At 37.8% G+C, this 18,758-nt stretch overlaps 1 protein-coding gene across 3 annotated transcripts in view; it reads left to right on the top strand.

Annotated features, from left to right (window-relative positions):
- Exoc2 (exocyst complex component 2) overlaps positions 1–18,758 on the top strand; it is a 164,324-nt gene that overhangs the window by 56,499 nt on the left and 89,067 nt on the right. For all 3 annotated transcript variants that reach the window (XM_031359066.1, XM_031359067.1, XM_031359068.1), the window contains exons 7-10: positions 8,633–8,713; positions 13,548–13,693; positions 13,845–13,926; positions 14,593–14,695. In XM_031359066.1, coding sequence (XP_031214926.1) covers positions 8,633–8,713; positions 13,548–13,693; positions 13,845–13,926; positions 14,593–14,695 — 412 coding nt within the window. The remainder of the gene's footprint in view (positions 1–8,632; positions 8,714–13,547; positions 13,694–13,844; positions 13,927–14,592; positions 14,696–18,758) is intronic.

Here is an 18,758-nt window from a genome sequence, read left to right as displayed (position 1 = left end):
TGTTTTGATTTGCATTTCCCTGATGACTAAGGATGTCGAACATTTCTTTAGGTGCTTCTCAGCCCTTTCTTATTACATGTGTTCTATCCCACTTCCTATGAAATGTCACCTTCCTACCAACCATGGTCTTGTACATATTTCCTGCCTACTATATGTATTTCAGATGTAATGTTCAAATTTGGAAATTCAAAGCTAACATCCAGATATACAAGAAATCAGGCAGTGTGTTATTTTTCTGGGTCAGGGCTACCTCATTCAGAATGATTAGTTCAGGCTCTGTCCATTTACCTGTGAATTTCGCTTTTTGTTACAACTAGATAATATTCCAATGTATACATATACCATATTTTTAATATCCATCCATGAATTGAAGGACATCTAGGCTATTTTATTATTTTGCTGTTGTGACAAGCAGCATGAATATGGATGAACAGTGTTTCTATAGTGGGATATAAAGTCCTTTGGGCATATGCCCAAGAGTCATATAGCCAGATCATATGGTAGATCTTTTTGAACCTTTTTGAGGAACTTTCACACTGATTTTCACCATGAAATCAGTTTGCATTCCCACAAACAATGAATAAATGTTTTAAAAAAATTTCTCATTCATAGGTCTTCTTTTGAGAATTCCTTTTAGTTCCATGCCGTAAATTTTTAATTTGATTATTATTTTAGGTTTTTACTCAGTTCCTTGTATATTACTGGCACAAACCCTGTCAAATGTATACCTGGTAAAGAGTTGTTTCCCATTCTTTAGACTTTCTCTTCCCTTGAAGAAAGGTGTCCTTTGCTATATAGAAGTTTCTTAGTTTCACAAGGCCCCATGTACTGCTTGGTCTTAATGCCTGTGCTACCTGGATACCATTCAGAAAGTCCTTCGTGTGCCTCCACATTGAAGCATGTTTTCTTCTTTCTCCTCTTAACAGAGGAATTTAAGGAATCATGTCTTGGGAAGTCTTTGATTATTGAAATTAGGTTTTACTCAGAGAGAAAGATTAGGGCCTACTTACTTCTACATGTAGCCCTCTAGTTTGACCAGCACTGTTTATTGAAGTTGCTACATTTCCTCCAGTGTGTATTGTTGACTTTGTCAAAAGGTAAGTATAGGCACATAAACATATCCAGGTCCTCAGTTCTATTCTATTGATTAATGTATTTGTCTTCTGTCAGTACTCCAGATCTCTAGTAGAGCTTCAAATGAGGGATGGTGATGGCTCCCTCAGTCTTTTATGGTTCAGGATCATTTTTTACTACTCTGAATTGTTTGTTGTTTGTTTGTTTGCAAGTAAAATTTAAGGTATTTTTTCAATTTCTGTGAAGAATTATATTAGATTTTTGATAGAAATTGCATTGAATCTGTAGGTTGCTTTTGATAGGATGGCCATGTTTACAGGCCTTTTCATCTCTTGGAATCTTCTTCAGTTTATTTCTTCAGTGTCTTAAAAGCTTTATTTTATAAATCTTTCAAATCATTGGATTTATTTCAAGATTTTGTTTGTTTTATAGGTTTTTTTTTTTTGTGTGTAGCTATTGTGAATGAGATTGTTTCTCTGATTTCTCAGTATATTTGTTGTTAGTATAGCCAATCCCACTATACCAGAACTTCACAGTTATGAGAGGTTTTTTTTTTCTAATACTTGATTCATCAGTACATTAGATTTATTTTGAGGCTGGTTAGTTTCCATTTTATGATACATTTTAAAAGCAAATCTCAAGTAGCATGTTTTTTTCCTTATGCCTTAGTATAAATTTCCTTCATAAAAACATTTATAAGTATACCTGTCGCTGCTTTACCGACCAGCGGTAATAAGGAGGCAACAACGAGCTCTTCTCCAAGCAGTTTATTCAGGAACTTTCATTTTTACTTCTTCTCTAGCTAGCTTCTTTTATATTCTTCTATATCTTCTTCTTACATCTTACTAGTTACATCTTACTTCTTACATCTTACTTATTTCTATCTTACTTCTTCTATCTTACTACTTACATCTTACTACTTACATCTTACTTCTTTCTTCTTACTTACTCCTATTTCCTACTTACTCCTATTCCCTACATCTTACTTACTCCTATTCTTATATACATCTTACTTCTATTCTTTACATCTTACTTCTATCTCCTTACATCTTACTTCTGTCTCCTACATACTTACTCCTATCTTCCCAGCCCCCTGCCCTTGTGGGTTAAATACTTTCCCTGGTCCCAATCAGCATCGGCTACGTGGCAAAGCATAATAGGCTGCGGGAAAATCATGCCAGCTTGCATCACAAACTAGAGGCACACAGCTTTTCCAACTGAGGCTTGTTTATCAATGCTCTCTGCTCTGGCCAGAGACCAGGTGTTCAAAATATATAGGGGTGGCAGCTGCGGCTCCCCACATATACCTATAATACTACTAGAACAACTAATAAAATTAGTAAGAATTCTTCATTTTCAGTTCAATCGCAAGTTATGTTCAAATGTTTCCAATCATCCCTCAAACTTTCCTATAGCCAATGTGTTCAAATCAAGATATAAATTGATGGGATTTCATTTTATTTTGACTCTCTTGAGCATCTTTTCAATTAGCATGGATCTTCTTTATTTTTACCATTTTAATTTTTCGTGTCCTGAAGAAACAAACTCAGTAACCTTGTATGGTATTCTATGCTGGGAAGTTCCCTGTCTTCTACCCCATGGTGTCATTTAACAACATTGTATTTCTGGATTCAGTTTCAGTATTTTGATCTGAGATCATGTTGTTCTTGTTACACCAGAAGTCTTTTAGTGTATGGCAGGTCTGGGGGTGGTGATGGTGATGGTTAGACTTCATCAGACACACACACACACACACACACACACACACACACACACGCACACGCACACGCACCATGTACATACAAAGTTTCTGTTGTTTATGTATTTTTTAATTTTAGTTTGGGAAATACTGAATTTCCTAGAAAAAATTCTTATCTTTTATTTTTAGTATTATAGTTTTCAAATTACTTAATATCTGGACTATAGGTTTTGTCATGGTCTTTTAACTTTATCTGTATAATTTTTTTTTTTTATTGAAAGTAAGATTCATTTTCTCATAAATATAACTTGATTACAGTTTTCTTCTCCCTCTATTCCTTCCCACTTGTCCTCCCCACCCCCAGTCTATTTCCTTTCTATTTCTCATTAGAAAAGAACAGGCTTCTAAGAGGTAACAACCAAATATGACAAAATAGAATATACTAAGATAAACCATCACATCGAGGTCAGCAAGGCAACTGCACAGAAGGAAAAGATCTCAAAGAGCAGGTACAAGAATCAAAGATCCACTAGTTCCCATACTCAGGAGCCCATAAAAATACTAAGCTGAAAGCTATAGTATGTACATAGAGGGCCTAGTGCAGACCTCTGTCTCTGAGTTCATATAGCCTTGCTTAGTTGATTCAGAGGGCCTTGTTCTTCTGGTGTCCTCTGTATCCTCTGGCTCTTACACTCTCTCTGCCTCTTCTTTTGAGGAGTTGTCTAAGCTCAGGTTTAGGGCTGAGGGGGAATTTGATAGAGATATCCCATTTAAAAACTGTGTTTTCCACATGAAGAGGACTCTCTCTTCATGTCTGGCTGTGGGTTTCTGCAACTGTTCCTATCTGCTGCAGTGATGACTGGATTGATCTATGAGTATAGCAAAATATCATTAGGAGTCATCTTATTGCTATGTTCTTTTAGTACTACAATATTATTTGATTTCACCATGGATCCCTGGCTATAACTCCAGTTCCAAAGGATCTAATACCTTCTTCTGACCTCCAGGACCTGTGGTACACAGCCATACATGCGCACAAAATAAATTAAATTAAATACCAAAAAAAAGAAAGAAAGAAACAAACAAACAAACAAAACCTTTGGTGCTGGGAATTAAATGCAAGGCCTTACACATGCTAGGCAAGTACTCTACTGCTGATCCATATCTTAGTCCTATCCATAATAACTTTTGTAAACTGGGAAGTTTTGTTTTTATTATGTTCCTTATCAGCAATGTATGATAAGAGTTATGTTTTTTTAAAAAACACTATTCTGAGAGCCTTTGTCTGCCACTGGTCTGTAAGACAATTGTTCTTGTAGACACTGATTCCAATGATGGTATTATTGAGAAGAAGCCCTAAGCTAACATGGTTCTTTTATTTGTATATAAATTAGTTGTTCATGTCCATGAAAATGATTAAAAGATATATTTGTTTAGCCTTGAGTTAAAAAGGAGGAGGGTATAAGAGACAGGAAGACACATGCCCTACAGAACATATCGAAATATTTCCTTTCCATTTGCTTATTTCTGTGCTTGATAGACTTTGGAGGGTGCCAACCAATGCCTTCAGTTCTCAAAAATAGGTTTTGATTCTGCTAGTCTTTGATGTCCTGTGTTTGTAGGAATAGATAAAGGGGCAGAGTAATAAAACCAAAGCCCAGTCCTCTTCAAGATATCCTCCATGGGTGGTTGTCATTGTCCAGATTGTTTGAGAGCCAGTCCAAGTCTACTTTCTCAGTTCTCAACTAAATAAGCACTTTGAAATCTTTGTTCTCTTTGATTTTTTTTGCATTCATTTTTTTTCACATAAAATACAGGTGTGTATGCCCACCGGTATTTTAGTTAGAACGTGACAAGCATTGTGTTATTTCCAGCAACAGGTGTCTTTCCCTGGCTTACACCTTGCTGTTTTCTCCCACTCTGGTAGCTTTGATGCTCCTGAGGGTCTCAAGCTGCTGTTTAGTCCAGCCCCTAGCAAGCCTTTAGCTTGAGAACTGTTTCTGCTGCATAATCTATGCAGCAGATGTAAGAGGCCCTTCTGTAAGGGTACCTTCTGATGTAAGAGGTACCTTTGGTTCAACTCCTCTGTTCCTTTACCACTTCCCTGAATGCCCTTGGAGCTCATGCATTTAGATCTGAGTGGTCACTTGTTTGTGGTAGCTACCCCAAAATTGTGACTGTTTTGGTGTGGCCAAACTGAATGAATGTTTTTGGCAGTACATAAAGAGACCAAAGCAGAATTCATACACAGTCAACTCAGTACTGGTTTGTATGTTGCAGCTACTCCAGGAATCCTGAAGCAGAGCTAGGGTTTTGGCATTTTCTGTCTGGCATGTATCTGTTGATGTATGATGTAGACAGAGTGCTAGAACTCAGTTACCTAAGGGAGTCATTCCTACCTGTTGGCTTTATGTGGCAGCTGAGATGGCTTTTCTTAGTTTTTATTTGCAGTATAATTAGGGAAGAAAAGGAATCATAGGTTACTTGCTCAATTTAAATGTAACATATGATTTAACCACTGTGTTAGCTTTCTGTTACTTCCTGTTACTATAACTAAATACTTGTGATAACCGACTTACAAGAAAAAAGGTTCATTTTGGCTCTTGGTTTCAGGGATTTTGTTCTAAGTTGCCTAGGTTTGGGGGTGGGTGTTGCTTTGGTTCTCCAGTGAGGCATCTTGTCATGGTGGGGCAGAACAACTCAACAGAAAGCGAAAAGGAACCAGAGGCATGGCCCAAAACAATAGTATTCCCTTTAAGAGCATGCCCAAATGACCCACCTTTCAGTACCATCACATGTAATCAGACCTTTTACATGCAGGTGTCCTTGAGGACAGTCAGCACCTAAACTATAGTACTGACAGAAGTTTCCTATGATATTTAATAGAAACTAAATGTTTAATGGACATTTTAGTGAATTTGAATTAGCAAAATACATATTTCTTCCTATCCATGTCTTGTTTATTAAGTATAATCTTCAGAGTCTGGGACATTAATATGACTAAGCTACAGCCTATCTCTATAGATCTGGAGCTAACTTTGGCCATGCTTTTAAGGGTAGCTGTAAGAAAAAAAAATGATAAAGATAATGACTGCAGGATGGAGGCTGTAACATTTTCACTTTGTGGTTGTTTATGGAAATAGTCTCTGCTCTGGCTTTAGTGTTCTGTCTCAACAGGCTAGCAGCAAGTACAGTGATTAGAGCATATAATATGGTCTTGCATGGCAATGCATTCTTATAGATTTCCCCCCTCCATCCATCCCTCTTTCCTTCTCTCCCTCTCCCTTTCCCCATTCCCCTGCTTTTCCTCCTCCCCATCTCTCTCCCTCCCTATTTCTCAGTGGCTTATTTAACAGTGACATCTACTATGTAAGTGCATGCTTAGGCATTTTGAGTTTTTTGACTGAAGTTGCAGTTTCATATTTTACTCAGTGTGTGTGTTTTACAGACAATGAAACAATATGTAGTTCAAAAGAAATAGCAGGCCCTTTCCTAGAACTTCAATTTTTCTTTGACTAGTGCTCTTATAATACCTTTTTATTTCCTAACTTTAAGCTTATGATGTTCAACTGCAGCACATATTTAAGTTTTTAATAGATTAGAAACAATAACAAACCTGTGATCATGTACTCAGTTGCTTATTGAGTTATTCTATTTAAAAATGTTTTCAGAGAAAATAAAAGGCCAAATGAACCAGACATTGGGTTATTTGGTTTAATTTTCTGGAAAATAGGATTGCTTTTATCAGATCCCAGTGTCTCTTAGTCCTCATGCTTGGCTGACAGCTTGACAGTGGCTCTGCTGTGGTAGAGATGGGTTGGAGGAAGTTGCTCTGTCAGCAGAAAGGGCTGTAAACTGAGCTCAGGGAACCAGGTCACCCTGTCTTGACCTGCTGATCAGTGATGGCTTATGTCAGCATCAGAAAATGTGGCCACACAGTTTCCTGTATTGTTAGTTTTCACTTAGAGAATAACATTTGCAGTGAGGCTGTGGAACATGTGCTATTCCCGCTCAGGACAGTGAGCTGCTCAGGGGCCAGCTCTGCTTTTGCAACCAAGCTTGTAGAATATCACAGCAGTGTTAAAAGCGCTATGGGCAGATCTGCTTCCCTGGAGCAGTCTTCCTAGTGTAGCTTTTAATGCTTAGATACAGGGACATTCTCTTCCATTTAACTTTATAAGTTGAGCGTGAATTTAAGTTTTAATGTGTAGGAATATGTTGGGTCATTTCTACTGTGTAATTTTAGTTTGAGCCAGTAAAGATTCACATTTTCTTTACTCTGAATTAACAAAGACAATTTAAAAAACATAGTGACAATTCTTCCCCCGTGCATTTGTTTTTCTTTTATGAATGTGTTGATTCAATTCAATACAGGAACAGTTTGTGTGTTTTAGGATGTAAAGCAAAATTGAGGTAACATTATAGGAAAATGTAATATAAAGAATAAAATTAGGATTAAGGGGTAATTATAACAAACAGAAAAATAAACATTCTCTGGAGTTGAGAACATATTCAAAAGTATTTGAACACTGAATTTAAATTTTAAAAACTTACTGAGTTTTTTAAAAAGACCAGTGCATCAAATTGAGTTATATAAGTTTCATAAAAGAAATAAACACATCCACATCTACATAAAGCAGGCTTGCTTGTTTGTGAAGCCTAAGTCTGGCCCCGTATCTAGGTAATCAAGCAGAAGCTGTGATAGATTCACCATGTTAATATAAGTGAGTACTTAGTTAATATTCAAAAGTGGTGTTTAGTTCACTGAAAGACCACAGAGTGGAACATCATGCATTTGGTTGAGCAAATTGTGTGAAAAAGTAGAAATCCAGGCTGCTTCTGCCACTGTTGTGAGGAGAAACTTATTACAAGCGAATACAGTTCCCTAAAGGCACAATACGTTTACTGCTCTCATTTTACAGACAAGAAAACTGAAGCCTAGGTAGTGTGAGTTACTGATCTGTGCTGTGTGAGCAACATGGAATGATGTTTTAAAGACTGGAACCTGGCTGCCGGGTTCACATTCCAAGTTTGGCTTTGTGACCTTCTGAGACATGTTTATTTGGGTGTTACCACTGTTTTCTCATGGTTCAGATATAAATGCTGGGATGCACATCAATGTGAGTGGATGACACATGCACCTCAGAAGTGCAGCACTTCATGCATAGTCACAGTTCAACTAGTGTTTGCTTTGCTGGCTTCATTTTGTCACAGCTTTAAAATTTGAAATCATAGTCTTAGTTCCTTACCAAAATAAGCCTGATAGCTGTTTTAAACCTTCCCTCTTCATTCTCCAGTATTCTTTATCAGAGTCAAGGATTGTAAACACCCCCCTCCCATACACACACACTTTCTTTACTCAGTATTGGTGCATTGATATGTGTTCTGAAATGTTTCCATTGAATCTCCAGGAAATTATTACAAATATAAGAGGACTAATATATATTCCCCATGTGATAGTCCTAGTTTGAAATTAATTTTTTTGAGGTTGGTAGAACCCAAGTAGCAGTACTTTTTATCTTGCTGAGGTAGAAGAATGATTTCCTATGGCCACAAGGGAAGATTGTGCGAAAGACCCACAGCGCCTCAAGTCCCACTTTCTCTTTTTCTTTTCTTTTTTAACTCTATATTGAAGACCAGATCAGTGTGTTTATTATATACTACTTGAATAATGTTCAGCTGTGAACAATATAAATAGTATGTTTTTTTCCAGAATATTGCATATGTATGTTCCTCTTGAATGGTGAAAATAATAGAACAATTTGTAAAATTGTTTTTCAGTGGCTTCAAAAGGATTTTTTATCTTTCTGTCCATTAAAGTGGCCCACATTGTAACTAAGTTTGTTTGCTTTTTCCTAGCTATCCATCAAAAACTAGAAGCAGATGGAACAGAAAAAGTAGAAGGATCCATGACACAGAAATTGGAGAATGTCCTCAATAGTAAGTTTGCTCTACTACCCAAGACTGTTAATGGCCTTTATAACAAGGTACAGTGCAGTTCTGTGGGATTTCCCAGGGCAAGGTCATGGTAATGACTTAAAAATACTGAAGGACAATAGAATGAAATGAATCTGTTTGCATTTTCCTTACGAGAAACCATAGTCTGAAGTTACATTTCTCAAGAACTGTAATTTGCTTCCTGGAAACAGACAGGCACTGAGACAGCAGCCAAGGTTACTACTGAGTAGACACCGGCATCTCCTTCATCAGATCTGCCAGCACACAGGGCAGAGCCTCAGCTCCTGCACAGCAGATGCCCAGGCAACATCTGTTTATTTACACTTTGCCCTTCCCCAACGGGACATACTCTAGAACATTCTGTAAAAGTTGTAGGCTCAACAGACCCCAAGTTTTGTGTGTCCTCCTTTTCCCCTTTTGTTCTTTTTCTAACATTCCAAGGTACTTGCCCTAATAACAGAAGAAATTAATCAGATAAATTAATTTGTACTATTATTAAAACTATTGCATGTTTTAAATGTAAGTTATGTAACACACATGTAGTCAATGTATAATATGAAGTAATGTTCATAAAATACTCTTTGTAAAGAAAGGTTAAAAAAAAATGAAGCAACCTCACATAGATGTTTAAAGATTTTATGAGTTCAGGGTTATAAAACAGTGAATTTTGTTTTTATGGCTCAGTTTAGTCCCATGAGTAGAACATCCTGGGCCTTATATAACCATTTCTTCATAGGTACAATGATGTCAGTAAGAAAATATTTTGTAGAGAGAATGCTACTACCTTCAGTGTAGGCTTTCTTTGGTGCTAGAATTTGAATCCTTGGACAGTCCATGTAAGTTTCTGGGTTTAACAGGACTTAAAACCCTCACCTTTGTTTATCACTCCTGTGGTTATTGCTTGTCTTGGTGTTTGTTTGGCTTTTGCCTCTGAGCACCTTGTTTAAATGGATTCTGAATTTTATGCAAACTAGTATTTACCAAAGCCATTTCTGCACATAGGATAGAGCCACACAGATAAGCAGATTGGCAGGTAGGCAGTGGGGGAGTGGATAGAGCTGTGGCTCTTGACAGGGTTTCAGCGGCATGAAAGGGAAGCAGTGGCTCTAGAAAGGGGACAGGCTGCAAGCTAGTGAGCAGGAATGATGGAAATGCTGGCCAACAGAGTTCTCTTTAGTGTAAAATGAGCACCTAAAGGAGATCAGTAAGAAAGCCTTGGGATGGAGCTCTTACAAGAGTAGGCTAGATGGGATCCCTGTAGATTCAACAGGAGACCAGATAAAGGGCAGCAGTTGTGGTGAGCTCAATAGCTGAAGTAGACAGGAGCCCTTGGTAGGGCAGAAATAAAGATGAAACAATGGTTGTGTATATGCAATTAAAAAAGGAAAATGGTTTGTGAGACATTTACATTTCTAGTCTCAGGTAATGGAGCCAGTTTAGGACACAAGGAAAGAATAGAGGAGAAAATTCTGTTGAGTTTATATGTAACCTGAGTCTGGAATTCCTGAGAGTTGATCACCAAATATCTTTCTGGCTTTCACTACATCTATTTTGTATTGAATTGAGTAAATGAGCTTTACATGCTTTTTGGATAGAAACTATATCAATACAGTCTTACCCAGAGCTGGACCCAGCATGCTATTGAATTGGCCTGCCAGGCAGTGATATGCACCAGTGCAATAGTGCTGTGACTAACATGAGGGCAGCTAACGTCTCTGTGATCGTTAGGTTCATGCCCGGTGCTGTAAACTTGGTTTGAAACCTGTACTGGGAAAGGTTTTAAGTCCTAGTGGGAAACCTACTTTTCTTGTTTTGTTAAATGGTTCTGTTGTCAGGCTGCCTTCTAAGTAAGAGTGTGTGTGTGTGTGTGTGTGTGTGTGTGTGTGTGTGTGTGTGTGGTATCAGAATCAAGTTTGAGAAAAAAAACTGAGTTCTACTAATTGGTTGTTTGGTAAATATTTAGTAAATTCCATTCAAAAAAGAAAAAGATGAGCCAGCTCTAATTTTAGCCTTTCCCAAACTTGTCTTGAAACAGATTGGTTCATGAAAGCCAACAGCTTCAGCTCTCTCATTCCTGATGATAGCACATGTGTGTGCATGCCTCGTGGGTCTGTAGGGCCCCAGGATGTGACATGGTTGTGTGAGTAGTGCACATTGTCTCAGACATTATGTTCTGTCACTCAGTTACACAAAGCGACTAGCTGGTCGTCCTGGCACCTGTTGAAACAGAGGCACTCAGAGCAGGTTTGGTCTTTTCAAGGACCTGCCTTTGCCAAGTATCAGTGTGCAGTTTTTGAGGTTCTTTAATTCTCCAGTTGCTTTCATATTTGCTTTTCTGTTCTTAATACCTTGTCTTTCTCTGGGACAAACTGTGTGATACTTGGGAACCATCCTGTGTTGTTCCAACCCCTAAATTCCTATGAGGCACAGCACACAGAGACACACACACACCTCACTTATGTAATCTTCCATCTCAGGTTGTCCTTACAAAGAAAGAGACTAGTGTCATCACCTTGAAATAGGAGACAGCATAATGTCTACTCTAAATAAACATGCCTGAAATTATAAGATACCATTAGAATGACAAAAGTAGATCTTCTAGGTGTTTATAAGAGACAGGTATGAGTGTAATGGATAAGTGTGTAGTGTGACAGCAACTTCTTCCCTTGCTATCCTAGGGCACATTTCACTTCTCTGAGGGCCCAACCACTGTAGTGGGCACTGTGGTGGGCATAGGGCTTTGCAGTTAGTTACTTCCTGGGGCCCATGTGTGAGACAGTGATAGTCATTATCCAAATGAACTGCTGAGGAGACCATTCTCAGAGACAAGGAGAAAGGATATTTGAGGCCTAGCATCAGCTTCTACTAAACTGGGCGTCTGAGGGCAAAGGCATGCATGCATGGCCATCTAATCCACATACATTTATTCTGTGTTCACTCAGTGGATATCCAAAAACATTATCAGTTGTCTTAAAATCGGGCATTCTTGGTGTGAGGGTGGAGCAAGGTGTATGTGGATTAACACACATGGAGGATTTTGGTGAGATGGTTTTGTGGACCTAGCTGATATCTTTGTCCACATCATTAGCCCCACATGTGATGAGGACCTCCATTCCTCTGCACACTGCGTTGTCTCCTTACAGTCATAGGAGGTACTCTAAGCATTTTGTGACTGCTGCTGACTATGTATGATATGTAGTTAGTTTCATTGCTCTGAAATATTTTATCATTTAATATCTTTCCCAGTTGTCAGAATTATGAACCATATTTTTATTGTAAATGCAGTACAAATCACAGGAAAATCATAGTTTATTAGCGGAAGTTGTCTACATAATTTTCAACCTTGTATCAATTCAGGTTCTCAGTTCACAGATTTTGGCATAAATTTTAATTTCAGTTTAAATTTCTTTTTATAAAATTATGTCTAGAAAATATTTTATTCAAGAGTAAGTATATTTTCTACCTGTTCTAGTTTTCATCTCATATTTTTAGAGTTCAAATTATTAGCTGGAATTTTTTTATTACTTTAAAATGATGAGAATAATTTGAATTCAGACTGTTTGCTCTGAATTCTTTCATTGCATAGAAAAAGGAATTTGCTGGTGTGAGACCCAAACTTTACATGTAAATAAATAGATAAACAGAAAAGAGTCTGTTCCATGTGAGGTTTAAGTTACAAAGCTTAGACTCATGATGTTTATACTTTTAAAATGATAAGCAAATGTTTTACGATAGTTTTTTCTGAAGAAAGTTTTAAAATTCTAATCAGATTTCAGTACTCACTCAAGCCTTCATTACGTGGCTTGGTGGCAAGAAGGAAATGTATTTCTTATCCCACAATAGAAGTTTAGTATCCACATTAAATAGCATGTGGGAAAAACAGCTCTCTTGACCAAACGAAGTTTTTATATCAGGCCTTTAAAATTTCAACAGAATTTAAACATTATTTAGATAAAACAATCATGTTACAAAGACGACTTTTAACAGGATCAGGCCACCCACAGTGTGGCTGTGGTGTGCAAGCCACCCAGCGAGGCGAGGTGAGTTTTTCATCTTTGCTTAAAGTATAGTCACTAGACCAGATAATGTAGAAACTTTTTACAAGCAGGTCAAACAGCTGAAAGCAGTTTATTCTTGCTCTCTTTGTTCCTTGTAGCTAATTAAAATTAATTCACATGTTGCAGAATTTAAACTATTTTTGTATATAGCAAATTTTGCCTTAGAAAAACAGCATTCATTTAAAGTGATATGTGTAATTTGTACTTTTTAAAGGAAAGAATCATACGAAATATCCTGGTCATACATGATTTTACAGGATTTAGCTGATTTAAGAAACAGCAATTATGCTGTGTTAAGATTTTGTCATTTTAGGCTTTATGTAATTTTCTGTGCTTACAACATAGAGGGATAATTTTGCCAAGAAGTAGGGTTAGCTTTAATGTTCTTTTAAAAATATTTTTCTGAAAACAGTTTCCCATATCCTATTTGTTACCCATAGTGTGATGCAGAATCAATAGAATTTAAGTGGTGGGTATGTGTGTTCTTTAAATATCCAGAGTTGTTATAAAATTTAGAAGATTAAAATAAGTATAGATGTATATTGGAGAAAATTATTTGGGTTTATTTAGTAAATGTTGCTTTTAATTAGATACCATTCTTAACATATGAAAGGACTCTAAAAACCAGAACATTTATTTTCTCAAACTATAAAAGATCTCTAGTCTACTGAATTTCAGTGCAGTGTGACATTACCGTTTGCTTTTAGTGCTCAGATTCAGGTCGTTGTCGCCCATCTTCCTTTCTTTGTTTACAACAGGAGCAAGTAACACCGCTGACACATTGTTCCAAGAAGTGTTAGGTCGCAAAGACAAGGCAGATTCCACTAGGAACGCACTCAACGTGCTTCAGCGATTTAAATTTCTCTTCAACCTTCCTCTCAATATTAAACGGAATATTCAAAAGGTACAGCATATGTATGTATGCAGTTATGGGTGTTGCTGATCTTAAAGATGTGGTTAAGATATATAAGATAATATAAAATAAGATATTTCATATTAACCATGTGCTCACTGTTCTTTCCTAATGATGTCACAATGTATTTCTTATTTTCAAGGGGGATTATGATGTGGTTATTAATGATTATGAAAAAGCCAAATCGCTCTTTGGGAAAACGGAGGTGCAAGTTTTCAAGAAATGTAAGATTTATTTATTACTTTTAGACCTATCTTTTTCTTTTGTAGGAGGGATATGGAGTTTACTACAGAGTGCTAGTTACATATTAGCTCTTGTCATATGGTTCTTTCTTTAAAATGGAAAACAATTTAGTGCAAAATAACTGCTGTTTTTTAACCACAGTGCATTAAAAGCTTTCATACTGGAGAGAAGCAGTGGCAGGTTTTTCACAGACCTGGAAATCTGCATTTCCATCTTCCCTCTTCAAGCTAAAACAGTGTAGTTATGAGTTCTACTCTTACTCTAAAGCAAACTCAATACTTTTTAAAAATTACTCTATACTGGGTTTAAGAAAATTAAAGCTTAAATATCTTATGGTTAAAAACTTATTAACTAGGAGAAATACCATAGGTCTTATTAAATTTAAAAGAATGAAATCCATAAGGTCTCAGAAAGCAGAATTTATTTCTTTCCTGTGGTGAAATTTACATGCAGTGAAATGCACAGACCTTACGTGTTACAGGTCACTGAATCCTAACGAATGCTCATGCCCTTCTATACACTTGAGATGGTGTGTTTTGATCCCTCCACAAAGGTCCCTTGTGTCTCAGTCAAAATCAACCAGTATTCTCCTTTCTGAAAGTTGATTTTAAATTGAGTTCTGTAAATCTTGCATCTTTTAAAAATAGATTATGCTGAAGTAGAAGCAGGAATTGAAGATTTAAGAGAGTTACTTCTAAAGAAATTGCTTGAGACTCCATCAACCTTACATGACCAGAAGCGCTACATAAGGTAAACCATGTGCACGAATTTGAATAGATTGCCTGTGTGTATAGATATATTGTGAAACCCAAAAATCTAATTTGGGGCAATCGAGGTACTGATGAAATGGTAAAAGGAAAGACAATAGAAACTTAGGGGTATTTGGTATAGGACATGAACATTCCTCGACTATAAATAAATTGGGAGCAGTTATAGAGACACCCCACCCATCAGCCCCACCACCACCCCCCTTTGAAGGAAAGACTTCGAAGCCTGCCAGGTTTGGCAAAGGAAAAGCAGTCTCATTGCTCAGACCTGTTTGTCCTGCTCAGTTATGGCTACCACCTGACTCCCCTGGTGGACTGGGTGCTGCACCTGCAAATGTCATATTCCTAAAGGTGAGAATTATAGCTCAGAAGTATACCATGGCTTTGACAATAGTGAAGGATATGGAAGGTTTCCCCTTGAAAAATGTCTGATTTACATGCCTGTAGTGATCATTGAGAGAAGTAGCTGTGGAAATAGTTTTCAGTTGGCAATACATTCAGAAGTACTCAGTAGTATTAGAAGAGATGAATCTCAGAGGGTAGTAGAGAAGCAGCTCTGCAGGAATGAGCCTTTCATTCTGGGCAGCTCTCGAGTCCTGCTCTTCAATGTCTTCATCTGCAGAGTGAACATAACAAGCAGCATGCCCGTGTGTGTCTCAGGGCTGTTGAGAAGATGGTCCTCCTAGGGAGTTAGCCCAGTACCTAGCACATAAGGAGCAGGCGGGGAGGTTTAGCTGTACATAGCTTACACTGTATTTGGAATTGAAACATAAATTATAAGATTTTTATAACTGAGATTTAAAAATACTTAATTTTCTGCTGTGCTATGTGTGGTCTGAGTTCAGAGTAAAGTGCTATTTCCCAAATTCAGTGACTTCTTTAATTAGTGAAATTTACTAAAAATTTCAGTAGCTCTAAAATGATGATAGACTTCATATATGTATGCATATATATTATTTGCCTGTGGTCATCTTATCGATATAGAAAATATTGTTTGTAGGCCTGGAAAGAAGCAGCCTGTCCCGAACACAACGGTATGTTCATTTAAGGCGGGGTTAAGGACCTGCACTAAAATATCTTCCAGGATAGGAACGTTGGGAACAGATTTAAGACAGAGGATTTAGCAGTGGAAACAGAGAACAGTGAAACCGATTGCTGCTCCTAGCAAGTGCAGGTTGTGGGTCCACACTGGGCTGGGTGCTAACTGTGTTTCCTCTCTGGCCAAAGGGTCTAGCACACACAGCCACAACAACTGGATATCTGGTGTCAGAGCCCATCCTTGCCTTTCTCCCTCTACCTTTCTGAGGAAATGTTATATTTGAGGAGCTTCCCTGGCTTGCAAAACTGCACAATTTAAAGTGGAACTAAACTCGCTGTGAGTTACTAAGCGCCTTGAAGAGGCTTTGCTGAGTATGTGTTAGGTTAGCTTGCTTCCTCCTGTGTGAGTGAGCTAAATTTGCTTCCAGAAGTACATTAAACTTGCGGGCACAAATTTGAGAAGGCACTGAGCAACCTTATGATAAACTTTTAAAATTTCATTTCTGCCCATTAGTGGTTTAAAATATAAGCTCAGAACCAGGTCAAGTCTGTTTGACTTTTTAACATCTATGGAGATAGGATCTGTGGGTACCAGGTAAAGCCAGAGACAGCCTGTGCACAGCTGTGTGTGTCAGATGGACTCTGCCATGCACAGAAGGAGTGATAGTTCATCACTGCTCTGCTGCCTGCTCTCCGGGCATAACTGAAGCTAGCCTCTTCCGCGTAGCTTAGTGAGAAGCAGTGCTCAGTGTGTGTTCTCTCTCTCTCTCTCTCTCTCTCTCTCTCTCTCTCTCTTTCTCTCTCTCTCTCTTCCTCTCTCTCTCTCTCTTTCTCTCTCTTTCCCTTCCCCCTCCCAGTGTGTCCATACTCCTGGAGCCACTGAGAATCCCAAAGCGAGTGGCTGAAAGTGCTTTTAGATTTCCTTTGTTTTGTTTTCCTGAGAATTGAGCCCAGAATTTCACTGAAGATATTCCTTCTCAAATTCTAAAAAGTCTGAATCTATGCTCATAAGAATTAAGATCCTTTACTCCACCTCCTACCTTTCCAAAAAGCCTTTTTCAAAATGTTCTCTAGTATATCATTTAAAAAGAAAAGCAGTAACTTGTACCACTAAACAAAGATTCTTTTACTGAAACTGCTAGTTTCAAGCTTGGCACTAAAAAAAAAAAAAAAGCTTACTGAAGTCTAGAACTAACATTGTACTTTCCAACCGAAACATTTTCTAGATTTTCTGAGACAGTAACTTCATCTTTCTACATAAAATGCTTCTAAGCTTCTTCAATTTCATATTAAGATGGTACGGGATTATTAAAACTTTTAGGGACATAGTGTATTAGCTAAAGATATTTACAATTTTAGAACACGCAAAACAAGTGTGCTGGGCTACTGAACTGCTAAAGAGCCCGAGTGCTACACTGTCTACAGCCCTAGCCAGGAACTTGACTTCGAGGAGGAAGCAAGGAAGCGAAGAAGTGTGCTTCGATGTGGATAGCCAATTGGGGTTGACAGGAAGTGCTAGCTCTGACATGTCAGATGCCAAGCAGCCATAGAGGGAGATGACATAGAGGGGAAAGACATAAGCTACTGTTTGCTGTATATCCCAAATAATAAAAGAGAAAAGCTCTTGGGAGAGGAAAAAATCAAAGTGCATTTGGGGAACTTTGTTTGCATTGAATTCCTCATACTAAGCTAAATGTAATTTGTTGGAATGTGCTTTTCATCTGAGGATAGTGCTCTCATAAATGAGGAAGGCTTATAGGGGTGCCTTCTTTATGTGGGTAAAATCCTTTTTTTTTTAAGTTGGCTTCCTACCTTTCAGCACATAAACATAGCTGTTTGCAGCCTGTGGACAGTCACAGGGAGGGCAGACAGCCATCCTAGTGCTGAGTGGGCAGAGCTGCTGCTCTCTGGGGAGTTAGGTATCTGAGCTCCTGAAGGTCAGGGTTACGTGGTACATTCCTAAATGCATGTCAGGTTTCTATTCAACATCTTATTTGTTGCGAATTTACTACAAAATGGATTTGTTTCTCCTCTAATTAGCTACTAATTGAGATGTCTGAGTAATGAGTACCCACTACTGAAGAAATGTGGGTATGCCCCACAGGGATTAGGACACGGCTAAGGTCACAGCTTGTAACCATCAATGAGCATTTTCATAGACCACAAATTTTTAACCTCAAGGCAAATGATAGCTGAGGGTTAAAAAGTATTTTAGTGCAGTAAGTTCATTTGCACATACTTCTAGAGTTGATACGTGTGTATTATATAAGGGCTTAGGGCCAAACGAGTAATGTTTGACAGAAAATTTTTTGTTGAAATATATTTAAATTGTCTACATGGATTTGGATATTTCTTGTACAAAGAAAACTTTAAATATTTTAAGAACTATTGAAAGTTAATAAAGCATCTATCTGCATTACATTTTATAGAGAAATAGTTTCTCAGTTGTAAATTAATTTACCCCCTAGAGGTAAGTGCATGCTGTCAAAGAAACCTTGAATTTTAGTGGCCTCATGCTTAAGTCATTGTAGAATAGTGTCACATTGCCATCCAGTGGCCGTATACCAGAAGAGATTGGGGGCTGGGGAATTCACCCAGTTTCCTCTGCTGGCTCCCACTTAGGTTTAATGAAATGACTCTCAAGTAATAGAAAAAACTTGAGAGAAGTGTGACTGTTTATAAATATAAAGTTAGTTTCTCCCTCTTCCTCAAACAAAAAAGAAAACCTGCCCCAAGGTTAGGCTGAACAGTTTTGCATTGCATGGTTGTGGTTAATGCTTACTGTAATGTGGTTGGCTACTTATGCATCTGTAGGAGTGGAGAGCAGGAGAGCTGTCCAGTATACCGAGTGGGACTGCTAAATGGGAGATAGAATTCTCCTGATCACTATTGCTCAGCTGCTTTCTTTCTCCCCACTCTCTTCATCTTTCTTTCTTTGTCCCCTTCCTCTTTTCTTTTCACTCTATCCACCCCATTGTTTTCTTTTCTGTCATGTTTTCCTTTGAATA

Source organism: Mastomys coucha, unplaced genomic scaffold (genome assembly GCF_008632895.1).
Source record: "Mastomys coucha isolate ucsf_1 unplaced genomic scaffold, UCSF_Mcou_1 pScaffold7, whole genome shotgun sequence".
Taxonomy (NCBI): Eukaryota; Metazoa; Chordata; class Mammalia; order Rodentia; family Muridae; genus Mastomys; species Mastomys coucha.
Note: the sequence above shows the minus strand (reverse complement) of the source record. Positions and strands in the feature narration are given on the sequence as shown.